Consider the following 15,808-nt stretch of genomic DNA (forward strand, 5'->3'; position numbering starts at 1 on the left):
TGCTAACTACTTTCAAAATAAGCATACTTGGTTAATCCATAGCTGTCAATCAACTTGGACAGAAATCTTGTGAACAAAATCGGGTGAAATACAGTAAATATGTGAAAAAAAAAACAAAACAAAAAAAACAACAAGAGAGTTCATGCGGGGGGAAAACAGAGAGTATATAAACTTTTTAAAGAAAAATAGGTTGTGATGAGGTAACAGCTATGTTAATCCCATTTTCCAGTTTTCCCGGGAAGTGTAGTCATTTGATAAACCTATCTTGTACTTGTCGCCTCATAACTGAACTACCTCGGTAGGAAATCCAGGGGTTTTCTCTGTTTATAACGATTCATTTACTAAAGAGGAGGTTTTTTTATTAGAAAACCTATGGTTTCAAATGGCTAATGAACATTTGAGCAGATGCTCTTTTTGAAATAATTATGTATTCACTTTTTGCGTTTGCTAGACACAATAAGTCAACAATTTAACGTCATCAGTTAAGTTTAGTGACGTCAAGGGCAAAACTTTTTAAAGCACTGCGTTAATTATTGCTTACTTCCCTTATTTACCCCGAACACAAAAGTATCCAAAGATAAAAATTTAGGGATTAGTCATTGAGAAACAAAAGCTTCTCTTCGTAGATCTACGTTTGAATTTTATTTTGCGATTGGAAGTGACGTCATTCTAGTCACATGTTGCGGATTGACCAATCATAACGTTTGTCCGCTCACTTCGAAGTGGGATTGTGAGCGAATTTCCGAACTTCGGCACAAAACCTGATTTTAGCCGTCACTTCTTATTCTATATCTTTATTTTTAAAACCTTGAAAGGAACGACTTCGCTATAAAAATGTCCTACGGTTTTGGAGACAAGTAAGTTAGAATACTAGTAGAATTTCAAGCAGAATATCCTGTGGTTTTCGTGGTTACCATTCGGCACTTGGCAACCCTTTCGCTTGGTTTATTTTCCGTGGATGGCTGCTGTATTTTACAAAACTAATACCGTCTCTTCTTTGCTATTTCAGTGCTTGGAGCTCGAGCGGTCCCCCAGGCAGGTAAGAATGCTCTCCTCTTAAGTCATTATGCTTCTAGCTCAATATGTTGCGTCGGCCATGTTTTACCGGATCCTTTCTTTTGGTGGTGTTTCCATCTTGAAAGTTAGATTCAAATATCAACAACTTTTCCCGACGTGAGAATATTGCAAATGCCAATTCTTACTGTAAAGATCCTATCTTTTGCCGTAAATGAGCGTGTCTTTTAAAGATCGCTTTCAAATGACTTGAGCTTCAAACTGAGTTCTAATAACCATGGACGCCATTGAGACTCATTGAATTTCCTCCAAGTAACAAATCTTTTAGTTTAAAATGTTATTCAACGTCGGCTTACGATTAATATATACCTAAGAAAAAAAAATATATACTTCGCATTTGATTGTATTGGTTTTATTGTGCTTATAAAGAAAGCAGAAATTATCCAGTTTTGTTTTTAAATATTCTTTCCGCGAAGATGCTGTTTTCTTCTGTTTACACAGTCTATTCATTCAAACGTTGAACATCCCGAGCGAATGTTTTGAAATATTTTCACGCTTTTTTACTTCTTCCAATAAAAAAGGTTATCTTATTCACGGACTATCTTCTTGATTTATTAGTTTACGCTTCACGCTCTTTTATAGTAGCGATTTAATTCTATTCTTAATTTTTGGGTTAATAATTCACCCTTCGTGAAATGTCTAATATGTGATAGCAGATGTTGTTGAATTTAATATTTTGCAGTGTATACTGTATGAACCTTCTAAACAATATACCCTTAAATTTACTGAAGCAAAATGTATAATTAATACTCCTTTCTTAAAGTAGTTTGGTGTTTTTTGATGAATTTATTTTAGATTATAAAGAAATAAGTATATGATTTATTTATTTGTTTTCTCGATTTCTACATAATTATCTACCATCACAGTCGAGCCAAACTTTGGCTTATCCAAAAAAAATATATATATCTTGTATCCTTAGATTCAGCACTTCTCTTTAATGTCCTCTTCCATTTCTCACTATTTTGCTTTGGTATTAAATTGTTGTGCCCACCACTCAATTTTCATGATTGAAATTCCTTTAAAATAATGCAGAGTTAAATGATTGTGAAATAGGATTATTTCTATCCATTTGCAATGATAACATTAATACTGTTGTTTTCTTTGAGAGGATAAGTTTTTTTTATACTAAGTCATAGTATAATATACTGTATGTACATCTATATTATTTGCAATGTTTATTTTTATATCATTGGAGAAAGATTGATACTTTTATTCATTTTAAATTATTTTAATTTGTACCCCCTAATGCCCTTTTGTTGTCAGTCAATAAATCTTCTCTGTGAATTTGTAAAAAGTAAACAACAATTTAAGCACACTATGCCAGGTTACCAGATATCAAATTAATTTATATTGCGATGTCTTTTTATGATAGCTTAGCATTGATACTCTATTTGAGAGTGTGAATAACCATGAGTCTCTGCAAAAACACCATGCACAATTTAGCAGGTAGCAAATTACTTTTGAAAAAGCTGTAAAATGCAGCACTTTAAATCTAAATTTTCCAATCAAGTAGTGATAGAAAGCTTCTGCCAATTGCAAAGTCTTTTTCTTCATTTATCACCAAAGGTTCCAATCTGTCTGTTCAATAAAAAGCTAATTCATAAGCTGTTAGTGAAATTACCTATGTTCACTGGGAACATGGGAATATAAGTCAGACTCGCTGACTCTGTTCCATGCCTTTCCTGTTCTACCTGCAAATGTTCCTCCCATGTCACCCTCTTTTTTGCCCTCACCCCTTTTTTTCAAACTCCGAAACCAACAGAAACACTTGGTTGAGGCTGATTAAAGGCTTGCTTGCTTGCTGAAGCTGAATTTACTAAGTAATATTAATTTGAATGGTAAAATCATTTTACAAATAAGTTCATTTCACACCAAATAAAGCAGTGAATTTCTTAAAAATACTTTGCAAGTAAAAAAATAAAATGAGCGTTTTGAAATTTTGGTGCGACTTTTTTTTAAGTGTCATTTGGAATCTGTAGCTTTCATCACAGTGTTCATGTAAAGCAAGAGGATGGTGAATGAAAAATTAATTAAAAAGTTCTAACATTTGGAGAAATGAACTCTGGCCTTCACAGTATTAGTATTAGAGAAAATAAGCCAGGAAAGCAACACGCCACTCCACAGAATCGTGACTTTGCTGTTTTCTCTTTCAGTGTGCACGCACAAGGGTTTTTGTAATGTTATTGATATCAAGTATTTTGTACACTAACCATTGGTGAGGTACAATGCTGTACGTAACTCTTGTGTAACCCTAGTGCATTTATTAATTTACTTAAATTCTTTTGGACATGCCTTGTGGTAAATTCCATAAAAAAATGGAATGTTTGGAAAGAAATGTAGGAATGTCTGAGAGAAGATCATACAATACTGTACATTCACCTAGATGGTAACATCTGCAGCTATTCCATGTTTTATTATTTTTTTTTGCAGTGTATTTGAAGATGAGGCCAGACCAGCCAGTCCAAACAGCTTGCGTCAGAGAAAATTGGAACAACAGGTTAGCAACAGGTTTTGTTGAGAAAGGAAATAATAGAGAATATGACATATAAGTTTTCTTATAGAAGTCAAAGAGACAATTGGAAATAGTAACACATTAAAATATCATTTCGTACCCTAACCCTGAATACAATGCAACATTCATGGATTATTGTGTTGATCCCAAAATTTCAAACAAAATGTCAAAATGCTGTTGAAAATGCTTCAGTTTTGGAAACGGAATATAAATTGAGAACTTATACATTCACGATAAGGCTCCTTACTTCTACTAGAAGTAATTTTTTATCTTTCAAACTTGCGAAAATGAGAACTGCTTACAAGACCTGGGCCCTGTCTTTTAAACCAGCCAGTACATTCTACCACCAAATTTGTTGCACATCTAGTTTATGTTGTAAACAAATAAATCTTAAATTCGTCTGAACGGTTATCCTGATTATGGTAATTGCTTGAATAAGTGTTCGGTCAAATAAGTGCCTCAACTAAAGTAAATGAGTTGCATAGAATAGACTTCACTGATGAGGGAGACTGTAGATGGAAGTAACTGACGGCACACTTTTTCCATCAATTATGGTATGCAGTACAATGCAATGTTTTGTTTGGGAGAGATGACCAAAATTTTGAAACAGGTCTAAAATTTTGAGCCTGGCGTTTACATAGTCTATTATTTTTTGTAGCTTTTTGTCATGCAATTGTTCGTAACTTATGTTGTAATTTCCCTTTCAGAGAGAAATAATGAGAAAAAAGAATGAAATGAAAAGAGCACAACCTAGTAAGTTTACGATGAGTATTTGTCAATTTAACTGCAACATGATACCATCAATCCCAATAACTATGTCCAAAATAAAGGACATTCAAACTAGTTTTTAAAAGTCACATATTCAATTATTATTATTGTTGCCGTTGCTGTTGTTGTTGTTAAAAGTAAACATAATTATTAAATTGTTAATGCAGGCCCTGTTTACAGTATATACAAATGTTTGTTGAAAATATTTGATACCATCACTTGATCAAGTAAATTTTCCACTGGTTATTTTTTTTGTGATAATATCAGGTTAATTGCGTTAAAGTGGATTTACCCAAAACCAATTCGAGGTGCTGATTGTTGGGCAGAGCATTTACCATTTGCAAAATTTACTGGGCCCTTGCTTCAGTCTGTGTCAGAGAGATACTGTTTATTGGGTCAGACACCAAATATCGGTTCAGAAGTTTTCCCCTCACCAGATGAATGTGCATAAATAAAAAGGCCTTAGATGTAAACTACCATTTCTCAACCTGCACACACAGTGATCAATAAATGTTTTCCAGTTTGTACAGTATGCCTGAAGGGAACTATTAGTTGATAATGCCATCTTGCTATCATTATGTATAACAGCAGCTGTCAAAAATGACTCCTGAATATATTACTTGATCTATACAGTAAAGCACACACTACACAAATAATGAATTTTCCAACATCAGTGAAAAATCGTGACTGATTTTAACAGTGGATTATCTCCTAGGATTATTTTTGCATCGAAGCTTATACAAACTCCAGTATGAAAGCTATATAGACTTCAGTTGTGACACTTCATAATGTTTTTTTTTTTTTTTTGCTATTGCTTGCTACAGTAGGTACTTAAAGGTACTGCTTGGCTGATTTGATGTAAAATGAGCTTATTTGAAGCATTTCCCCATGTTTGGAATTCTCCCACATTCTGGTTGTTAGATTTGCCCACTCTCTCACTCCAACTTCCTTGTTTTTTTGTGTGTGAAATTTCCTCTTTCCTGTTTTAATTATGAGGATTTTCTCTCCACTGCTTGTCTTATGTAATCTCAAGCAGGTGAATGTATCGTGAATTGCTCTCTGCTTCAAATGAACGAAAGGATATTATGTCTTTGATACAAAGGATGTTTTTCTAGGCAAGTGATCACTGGGAGGAAATGGATTTCAATTGTTGCCTAGGGCAGAAAACTATTTGTTATGTCATGAGCTTCATGCGCAATATGATAATACTAAAACCACCATGTTCAACTGTCAAATTTGTCTTTTTGTTTTTGTTTTTTTTTGTCCTACACATTTTGCAAAGTAGTGAAAAAATAAAGCTGTCAGCCAACTTCCTTCTTTTAGTCTGCATTTTCCTGTTGCTTTTTCCCTCTTTCTCTAAAAAAATATTGGGAAAGGGATATATTTATATTCCATTTTTATTCAGTTTTTCCATTTTAAAGATATAGAATATTATAGGCTTAACAGAATCATGGTCAGCTTACATATCTTTCTATATAAATGGATGATCATAATAGATAATTTTTTTTAACTAATCCCAGTTTTCACAGTTGGAATACCAACTAATAAGTGAATAACAACAGCCACCACTTGGCCTGGTCTAATAATGAAGACAGACCACCAATATTTTTTTTCTTGCTTCTTGAAGAAGGAGTAAAACCCCTGTGAGCAAAGACAATTAACAAAAAATAAGTTTAAGTTGAAACAAGGATTTACCTGGGCACCCAAGAGCGATTGTGGTTCTCAATTGCACTGCTAACTGTGCCTGAACACTTTTTAAACGATTTCTTATCACTGTCAATGCCCTGCCCAAGGATTGTGTGGCTGTGGCTATCAGGGCTTCTGGAAAAACGCGGAAAAACTCAAAATTACGCGGGATTCTTTGCTAAATTACGCGGAAAATCAATCATTACGCGCTAAATGATGCGGAATTTTGCAATACATTTTTCTTTAAAAATCAAAATTTTGCGTGATTCCTTACTGAATTACGCGCTAAATTACACGAAATATCAACTGTTACGTCCAAACTACATTATCTACCGAAGGAAAGCACGAAATAATTTGAAAAGGTTAATTTTTGCGCGAAAATATCTTAGGCGAGTTTTCATTGGCTCCTAGCCACCAGCCAATTAAAAAAGGTATTTTATTATTAGTCCTAGGCCTTCGCGGTTTAGCAAAGAACGCCTAGTCATTTTATTGTTTTCGAAATTCAGTTCGAGATATAACACTCTTACGAAGATTATCTCTATTTTTTAAAGAGAAATTGAGGTAAGAAACCTAAAAGAACACATCAGCTGTGTACTTGAATGTTTTGTCTTTCAAAATTTAGCCAAAATATGCGGAAATTTGTGGATTACGCAGAGAAAGCCAAATTACGCGCCTCCGCACAAGCGCGTAATTCCAGAAGCCCTGGTAACATTGTAGGCACCCTTATGAATAATATTATAAAACTATATTTATCAATGCAGATACTTCAACAACTAATATTATAGATATATTATAGACTTAATCACCTGATGACATCATCAAAATTTAGATTTGTTCATAAACAATGATGCCATGCCTAAATTCATTCCATTTCACAAAAGTTTGGAGGATTTATACATCTGGAAGTTTTCCTAGCAATGAGCCTCAAAGAATTGTCCCAGCACCCTTAAGGGCTGACAAACAAATGTTTGAACATTGTTTGTGACATTGGTAGTTACTTCCAGTTGTTAATTTTTATGTATCCGTTTTTTCTAAAGAGCCACTAGGAACGTCACACTTGATACGTATGTGTATGTGCTTTCATAAAAAAATGTTGTATGTTCTCATCAGGAATGGTTCAAGCAAACGACATGGTTCGTCCAACATCGCGTCAGAGTGATAGAACTCCACTTGTACATGGCGGGACCATGGTCACTGGTAAGACAGGCAGTCTTTTTAGAAGTTTTGGCTAAAAATTATTTATTCTTTCAGCTGGATCTTCGCTGTTTCATCCTTAATCATAACCCCCTTCCCCCTCCAAGAAACAGAAGAAAAAACAATTATTATTGGTTAAGTCAACAAGATTATAATGGCCAATCTTTTTTTGTGTGTGTTTGATTTTTAACGGACAAATTTCAAATTTATCTCATAAAAATATCAGTTTTTACTTGATTCTACTGTTTTATGTTTCTCTTGTTTTTTTAATTAGGAATTGACGGTGCTGTGACCAAAACAGTTCCTCCAGAAATTTCCACAGGAGGCTTATTAGTAAATGTTGGTTCAGATGAAGAGCCTGTCCATCATGTTAAGGTGGGTCCTCTGCTCTTCACTATATAGGGCTTGATCCCTGGGAGGGGGCCCTTATTCAAAAATTCGAGGTTGGGGGTGGCGCCTATTCAAATCATTATGGTAATTATAGATAGCTGTAGACTAGAATCAGCATGAGATATTTATTATTAAGCCAGAGCATGAATTACAAGTTGGTGTTCCACAAATGTGTACGCCCCTTTCCTAGCTGTGTTCTAGAGCAACTAAAGATGGAAAAAGTAAACAATTTTGTTGTTTTGGCTGTGTCTGAATTACTGCACTCTCAAGAGAATAATATAAACCACAATACATAAATTTATATCCTGCTATATATATATATATATATATATATATATATATATATATATATATATATATATATATATATATATATATATATATATTTTTTTTTTTAGCAAACAACTGACACGGAACGCAAGCTTGCGGCAATGGGTCTGTCATCTAGTGCTGACTTCCACGAGGACCTTGATGAGCCTGCCATGAACTCTCAAGTCATTTCACCCATGAACAACCAAGCCCGAACACCTTCACCCCTGCCCTCGGGACCACCGCCACCCTACGATAATAACAAGACGAAAAAGGTAAGCAGGAAATATACACCAACTTTTCAAGCATAAGAAAAAGTGAATGTTTAGAAATGGTATTTCTTCCCTGGCGATCCAAAGCCTGGAAGTGTTTTCAAAAAGAGCGAGTCATAATGTAAATTTAGTTGCCTTTACTGACGTTGTCTTGCGACCTTTTATTTGTATGACCTTTTTTGTATGAGGGTGAAAATTCTAATTATTTTGCATCCATGTTTGTCTCACAAAAAGCCCGGTATTTTCTGTCAGACTTATCATCGTTGTAACCAGACTTGTGTAATGTGTTGTTTTTCCAGACAAGTAGAGACTCTCCCCCTACATCCGCCACCCCTGTCAGTAATATAGATATTGATGACCTAGAGAAGTTTGTGCTCAGGTATGCATGCCATCGCGGTTTATAAAGGATACATACATAAGGTGGGGGGGGGGGATACTATGTCGCCGATTTTTAGATCGCAAAAAGGGATGGTCTTAACATCTTGGAGGGAGATACAATCGCAGATTTGTAAGATGCACAAAAAGGGATGGTCTTAACATCTTTGAGAGAGATAATAGATCGCAGATTTTTAAGACGCACAAAAAGGGATGACCTTAACAAGTTAGAGGGGGATACTAGGCCGCTGATTTTTAAGACGTACAAAAAGGGATGACCTTAACATCTTAGAGGGAGATACTAGATCGCAGATTTTTAAGACGCACAAAAAGGGGTTGTCTTAACAAGCAAGAGGGAGATACTAGATCGCAGATTTTTAAGACGCACAAAAAGGGATGGTCTTAACAAGCAAGAGGGAGATACTAGATCGCAGATTTTTAAGACGCACAAAAAGGGATGACCTTAACATCTTTGAGAGAGATAATAGATCGCAGATTTTTAAGACGTACAAAAAGGGATGGGCTTAACAAGTTAGAGGGGCTTATTAGGTCGCAGATGTACAAAATGGGAAGACCTTCAGAATGTGGAGGGGGGGGAGGGTACTGGGGGATCAAGGTGGTTTAGTTTGCACAAAGCACCAGCTCCCCAACAGATGCACGTTATCATCAGTTATTATCCGATTTTTCTTTTCCTATTCAAAAATCATCAGATATTAAGTATACATTTAAAAGAATATCCGTTGCTCTAATATTCCTAGAATGCTGTATATATAACAGATTTTTCTATATTGGTTGCACATAGATAGAAAATATGGTGGTGGTGGTGGGGGGGGGGGGGGGGTTGGGAGTCGGAATTTTAAGAGAAAGTTTAAGGCATTTTTTGGCAGGATAGACGGGAAAATTTCTAGATCATTTCAACTTCAGCTGTTCCCTTTATTATACACAGGCCAGCACCACAAGGTATCCCCGTCAAGTGCCGTATAACACGCGACAAGAAGGGAATGGACCGCGGCATGTATCCAACTTACTTTCTTCACATGGAGCGAGACGATGGCAAAAAGGTTCTTATCAGGACAACGAGTCAGGGTGGAAGAGGGCAGACAGGGGGAAAAGCCGTTTTTACACCATCAGGACAACGAGTCAGGGGGGGGGGGGGCAGACATGGGGAAATAGGCGTTTTTACACTATCAGGACAACAAGTCAGGGGGAATAGGCGTTTTTACACCATCAGGACAACGAGTCAGGGGGGGGCAGACATGGGGAAATAGGCGTTTTTACACTATCAGGACAACAAGTCAGGGGGAATAGGCGTTTTTACACCATCAGGACAACGAGTCAGGGGGGGGCAGACATGGGGAAATAGGCGTTTTTACACTATCAGGACAACAAGTCAGGGGGGAATAGGCGTTTTCACACCATCAGGACAACGAGTCAGGGGGCCAGACATGAGGAAATAGGCGTTTTTACACTATCAGGACAACGAGACAGGGGGGAACAGGCGTTTTTACACCATCAGGACAACCAGTCAGGGGGGGGGCAGACATGGGGAAATAGGCGTTTTCACACTATATTAGAAAGGGTCAGATAGACGTTTTCACACTATGAGGACAACAAGTCAGGGAGGGGACTGAGGGGAATGGGCGTTTTCACACTATATTATCTGCACATCAAGTCAGTTTTGGGGGCGCAGACAGGGGGAAATAGGCGTTTTCACACTACACTATCCGCACATCAAGTCAGTTGGAGGGCCGCAGACAGGGGTAGTAGGCGTTTTCACACTACCAGGACAGGCTCAGACAGGCTGGCTGACCTTTTAAAACTTCTAATATGAAGCTGCAGGCAGGTGTGTTAGGCAGGGGTTGAGCCACATACTGTACGACCACCAATAAGCAATATTTTCCTATTAAAAAATCTTCCATTTTTTTTTAGTTGACTGCTTCGTTTGCTGCTGTTTCTAGATTTGGGTTTGCCTAGCTGTCTGTGTCGTTTCTTGTTTCTGGATTTGACGACAGAGCAAAATAAGGAGTTCCTCTCACCAAAACCTTAATTCCAAGACATTTAGAAGATATGAAATTTAGATATTAGCGAGCAAAGTTGGCTTAATTTCTGATCAGAGCCCGACTTCTCCCTAAAAACTAGGAGAATTCAACATGTGAAAAATTGCACTTCAAGCCTCATATTCCAAAGACGAATCTCTTATTAAAAAAACACTTTTTGAAATGTTGGTTTACATGACATAAGGAACCTCTATGCAAAAATTCAAGCTTACCGAAGTTAACCAGACCTTATTTTGGGAAAACTTGCCATTTTTTTTTTTTTTGCTCTGTCGGATTTGACTGTTTTATTATCGCTGTCTCTAGGTGTTTCTCCTGGCTGGCCGCAAGCGCAAGAAGAGCACAACGTCCAACTATCTGATTAGCACAGATGCCACTGACTTGTCTAGGGGAGGGGAGAGTTTCGTTGGCAAGCTGAGAGCAAACCTGGTCGGTACCAAATTCTCGATATTCGACAATGGCGTCAACCCCCGAAAGGGCGGGGTTATGTCTGACGGGTCTAACATTCGTGAAGAGTTAGGAGGAATCATTTATGTAAGTGAGACGCATTTTTTTACAAATGATAAAAAAAACTTTTCTTTATTTGTCAACGTTAAAGAAGTGGGAGAAATAGATAGTAAATGTAGATTTAAGTTATATTTATGTACAGGGACGTAGCCAATTTTCCTTGAGGGGGGTGGGTGATTTCTCAAGAACATTCGTATCCAACTGAGACGTAAATTTAAGACGTAATAGCTTTTTTATACCAGAAAAGGGGGGAGCTGGGCCATCCCCCTGGCTACGACCATGGTGTATATATATATATATGTTAGGCATTTTTGTCAAAGAGCTTATAGTGTTTTTTTGGCTAAGGCTTTTAATCTTCCCATTTTCTCTCGTGGGTTTTCTTAGGGTTACAGTACTTCTCTCCGCTTGGTATGAAACGAAGATGAGAGACAGTGAGAGTTTTACCCTTCTTAACTCTCACATGATTGCGATCAAACTGTGTTTGAGAGAAACATATCCACTCTAGAGAGCGTTTTCAAATGTTTCCGTTTTCGGTCATCGTTTTCACGTTTACGTGAGGACGATACCTGTATCTGTATAAAAAACGTTGCGTTTTTAAACGAAAGCGAATACGTGGCGACCGTGTCTCAGTTCCATTCTTAATACGTACTCAGGCCCGTACAGGGGGGGGGGGGGGGGGGGTGAGTTCTCTGATAAAAATCTGACCACCCCGTCCGACGTTAATTGTCGGATTTGGCTACATACCAGAGTGATCTAGCTTATGCTTTGTAGTTTTGTCTACAAATAAAACGTATATTGAAAACCGAAAGTAGACCTTCGGCTGTTGAGGAGGGGCACCCCCCCCCACCCCACCCCCCTGGGTACGGGCCTGGTATTAGGGTTTTTAAGGATTTTTAAGGAACCGCTAAGATTATGGTATTGGGGTTTTTAAGGAACCGCTAAGATTATAATCTATATTGTATGACTATACTCATCTACTGACTCATTTCAATTAGACGCCCTACAAGGTATACTAATTTTGTGACTCTGATTCATTCTCGCTTAGGACACTAATGTGCTGGGCTTTAAGGGTCCACGTAAGATGACGGTGGTACTCCCTGGCATGGGGCTGGACCAGCAAAGGGTTCCAGTCAGACCGAGATTGGTAAGCACCAGAAAGAGTGTTAATGCCGCGATCTTGATGTCCACTTGTTGAAGAGTCTCGGTCAAACGCCATTTTATTGCCCTAGCAAATTAGAAACTTGAGTTGAGTTCAAACGACGAGAAAAAGCATGTATGTCTGTCTGCTGATATAGGGGCAAGGTTTTGCAATATTTTTGACTTAATTTGGTAGATCTCTTGGCCAGACCACTGCCAATGTATTTGAAGTTGCTGTACTTTCAAACCTCACTTGTTCTGATAGCTAATAAGCCTTTAGCTGTAACCGTGTCGAACGTTGGCAAAGCTTTAAAAGGGGGCACTCAAATGCACAATAGTACAAAAGCACAATAGAGGTCAAGCTAAATTATCTAAAGTATTTTAAACGCATAATAGCTTCCGATTTAACTTCCGTGTGTATTTTTATCCGAAAGGAATCAGAGACGATATTAGAGAGGCACCGGAACAGACAACTGGAAAACCTTGTCGAACTTCATAACAAAACCCCTGTTTGGAACGATGGTATGACATGACCAGCGACGGGTGGTGTTGGTTTCGGTGGGGGAAGTAGGAAGGGGGGGTTGTAGCATGTGGTGATGGACAATTAGAGGATAGCCTGTATATCAAACATTTCCATGGTTTCGGCGCACTTTGGAGCGCCCGCAAGGTACGCTGGATAAGAGCAACCACGGCGCCATTTTAACGCTCCCGCACACTACCGTGTGACTCAAAGAATCCATTTCCATCGGCTAATTCAAGCAAGTAACTGAGAAACTGAGTAAATCGAATGTCATTTAGAAAGTAACAGTCCCTAATCGTGGATAATTATTTTGAATTTTTCTTGCACATGAGCCGTTGTAATTTTGATTGTAAACAATAACAAGCGTGTGGTTGATCAACAGTCTTTAACCTCGCTAACAAGCGCAAAGTACTAATAATGATTGGGTGAGCGTGCATAGAGGGAGGTACAAATAAAATGGTTCTGTTCAAGTGTATGCAAACGTGTTTGTGCGCGCCTCCCCCTGACGTTGTGTTTTCTTTTAAGATACCCAGTCTTATGTTCTCAACTTCCATGGGCGCGTGACGCAGGCGTCTGTTAAAAATTTCCAGATCGTACACGACAGTGATGGTAAGATCTGTCTGTCTGTCTGTCTGTCCGTCCGTCCGTCCGTCCGTCCGTCTGTCTGTCTGTCTGTCTGTCTGTCTGTCTGTCTGTCTGTCTGTCTGTCTGTCTGTCTGTCTGTCTGTCTGTCTGTCTGTCTGTCTGTCTGTCTGCGTCTGTCTGTTTTGTTATGTTTGTTTGTATTTGATCTATTCTAACACCTGTGTTGTTCCATAGTTGACTACATCATCATGCAGTTCGGAAGGGTTGCCGAAGATGTCTTCACCATGGACTACAACTACCCAATGTGTGCAGTACAGGCGTTTGCTATCGCACTCAGTAGCTTCGACGGCAAGTTAGCTTGTGAATAGAAACGCGTATAATTCACTCTATGTATTGAAATCTGTATAAACCACAGGCCGCGCTTTTATCTTCAGGCGCATTTTAAATGAATTTGGTAGCTTATGGCCATTCCATTCAAAACATATTTTCTCTGTCTAAGTTGTAATATAAGGAGATTTTAAATATATATATCACATTGGAACAGATCCTTAATTGCTATGTATATTTGTCGATAGTACACCATTATTTTTTAGGATCGCAACGCCTTTAGGGGCTGGAGGATGGCATCCCTCCTCACCCCTAACCCCACGTGTCCCCGTCCCCTTCCCCCAGTTTTTTATCTATAGATACAGTAGTCTCCTACGCAATGACCACCGAACGCCCGCGTAGGAGATTATAAAAAAAGAAGTTCATTTTTGTAATGATGGCCTTAAAACTTGCCTGGAATACTATTCTGAGACTAAGTTTAACTAGCATAAAAAGTCTGGGTTATATTGCTGTACAGAGAGGCTAGTCTAGCCAATATCACGGTAACCTAATATCTGCACTTATAGCACATGCACTATCATTGTCTTTACTAATGGGACAACTTCAGAATGCAAATGAATGGACGGGTATTTCGAAATTTATCCCTAAAGTCATGGCAATACATTTTTAGCGAAAACATATACAGATATTAATTTCACTTTTGGTGTTGTTGCGAACCGGAAGTTGGAGAGCTGTGGTACTTCCGTCGAACGGATGTGAACCAGAAGTTCAAGTTTAAATTTGGTTAAAAAAGTTTGTTTTGTGTACCGGTAGATATGGTCTACTTCCTTTTAACACACACGAAGCGGAAGCTCTGCAACGGAATTTAGTAATACTTCCTATTCACATCCATTCTGCAGAATTGCTAAAAGTTTTGCCATTTGATGTTGTATTTGAGAATCTTACTTAATCATGACATATCAATAAAGTTATCGTAGTATTTTAACGCATTTTAAATCTTGAATTTGAAGAAGTTGCAGAAACCCGCATCAATGAACATCTTTTAAATATTAGTTTCTTTTAGTTATTGTTTTCTTGAAACTGATTCTAGATATCTGACGAAAAAAAGTAAAGGTTTATTTACCATGGTTTCTGGGAAAAACTACCTCAGGGGAAGGGATGTGGATAACATATGATCATTAATCATTTCTCAGCGCAATTTCCTCATTGGTTTTGCTTGTATTTTATCCCTATACCATTAGGCCATTAAGCCGGCATTTGTTTATGAAGCAAGAGGTATCATTTTTATTTTGCTGAGTTTGTCTGTGCATCTGTAGCATTTGACTATAAATCAGCTTGAGTGTTTCTAATCGTGCTCTTTTATGCGGGTATTTACTGCACTTTAAATTAAGAAGTTGGTTGTTATAAAGAAGAGTAAAGTTTTATCTACCTTTCCCGTGTCAATCCCTTGATCTCAGATCAATCTAGACTTTGAGAACCCATAGGGCTCCGAAAATTATAACTTGAATATCTCAAATATTAAAAACTTTGTGATGTATTGAGTACCTCGTGTACTGTTGTTTAAATAGTGGGCTGTAGCCTCCTCCGAAGACGTCCAAACGGCTTTTCTTTTTTCTTTGTTTTTCGCTTAATACAGCTAGTTTTTCGCTAGCGGGGCTCCTGTGGTGAGATAAATACGCAGAAGAGGGGGAGGGTCTCCGCGCGCGCTCTTCCGGGTGCGGTCCTCATGGTGGCTGTTTTCTTGCAAATAGAGATGCCTGCGGAGGACGCTAGGTGGGCTGCATTTGAGGCAAGGGAGCACGGCAGAATGTATTCCTATTTAACGCGCGATTGATATTATTACACAAATAAACCCGTTATGTGTGTTTGTTCTGTAAAGGGAGATATCAGTTGCGCTGTTGGGAGTGTAGCCTTCGGAATATGAGGTGGATTATGTTTGTAACATGGTCTTCTTACGTATAATGCCCGAATCCTATCCGAGATGCACTTCGTGCATCTTTCGTCGCCACGTGCCGACACTACGCGTATGCGATATCTTCGGGCGGTCTGTGAGCGATGAAACGAACAAAGAGCCTGTTGACAAACATAATCCACTTCA

General features: G+C 38.1%; 1 protein-coding gene across 1 annotated transcript; it reads left to right on the forward strand.

Annotated features, from left to right (window-relative positions):
- The first annotated feature begins 622 nt into the window (after positions 1-622).
- LOC5498901 (tubby-related protein 3) lies at positions 623-15,254 on the forward strand. The gene is made up of 14 exons (XM_048722812.1): positions 623-857; positions 1,010-1,039; positions 3,505-3,571; positions 4,294-4,339; positions 7,151-7,237; positions 7,509-7,609; positions 8,023-8,208; positions 8,505-8,584; positions 9,527-9,641; positions 10,941-11,168; positions 12,187-12,285; positions 12,713-12,800; positions 13,324-13,407; positions 13,618-15,254. The coding sequence occupies exons 1-14, from the start codon at positions 835-837 to the stop codon at positions 13,749-13,751; spliced, it is 1,368 nt and encodes a 455-aa protein (XP_048578769.1). The 5' UTR covers positions 623-834; the 3' UTR covers positions 13,752-15,254.
- Positions 15,255-15,808: the final 554 nt, after the last annotated feature.

Source organism: Nematostella vectensis, chromosome 15, assembly GCF_932526225.1.
Source record: "Nematostella vectensis chromosome 15, jaNemVect1.1, whole genome shotgun sequence".
Taxonomy (NCBI): domain Eukaryota; kingdom Metazoa; phylum Cnidaria; class Anthozoa; order Actiniaria; family Edwardsiidae; genus Nematostella; species Nematostella vectensis.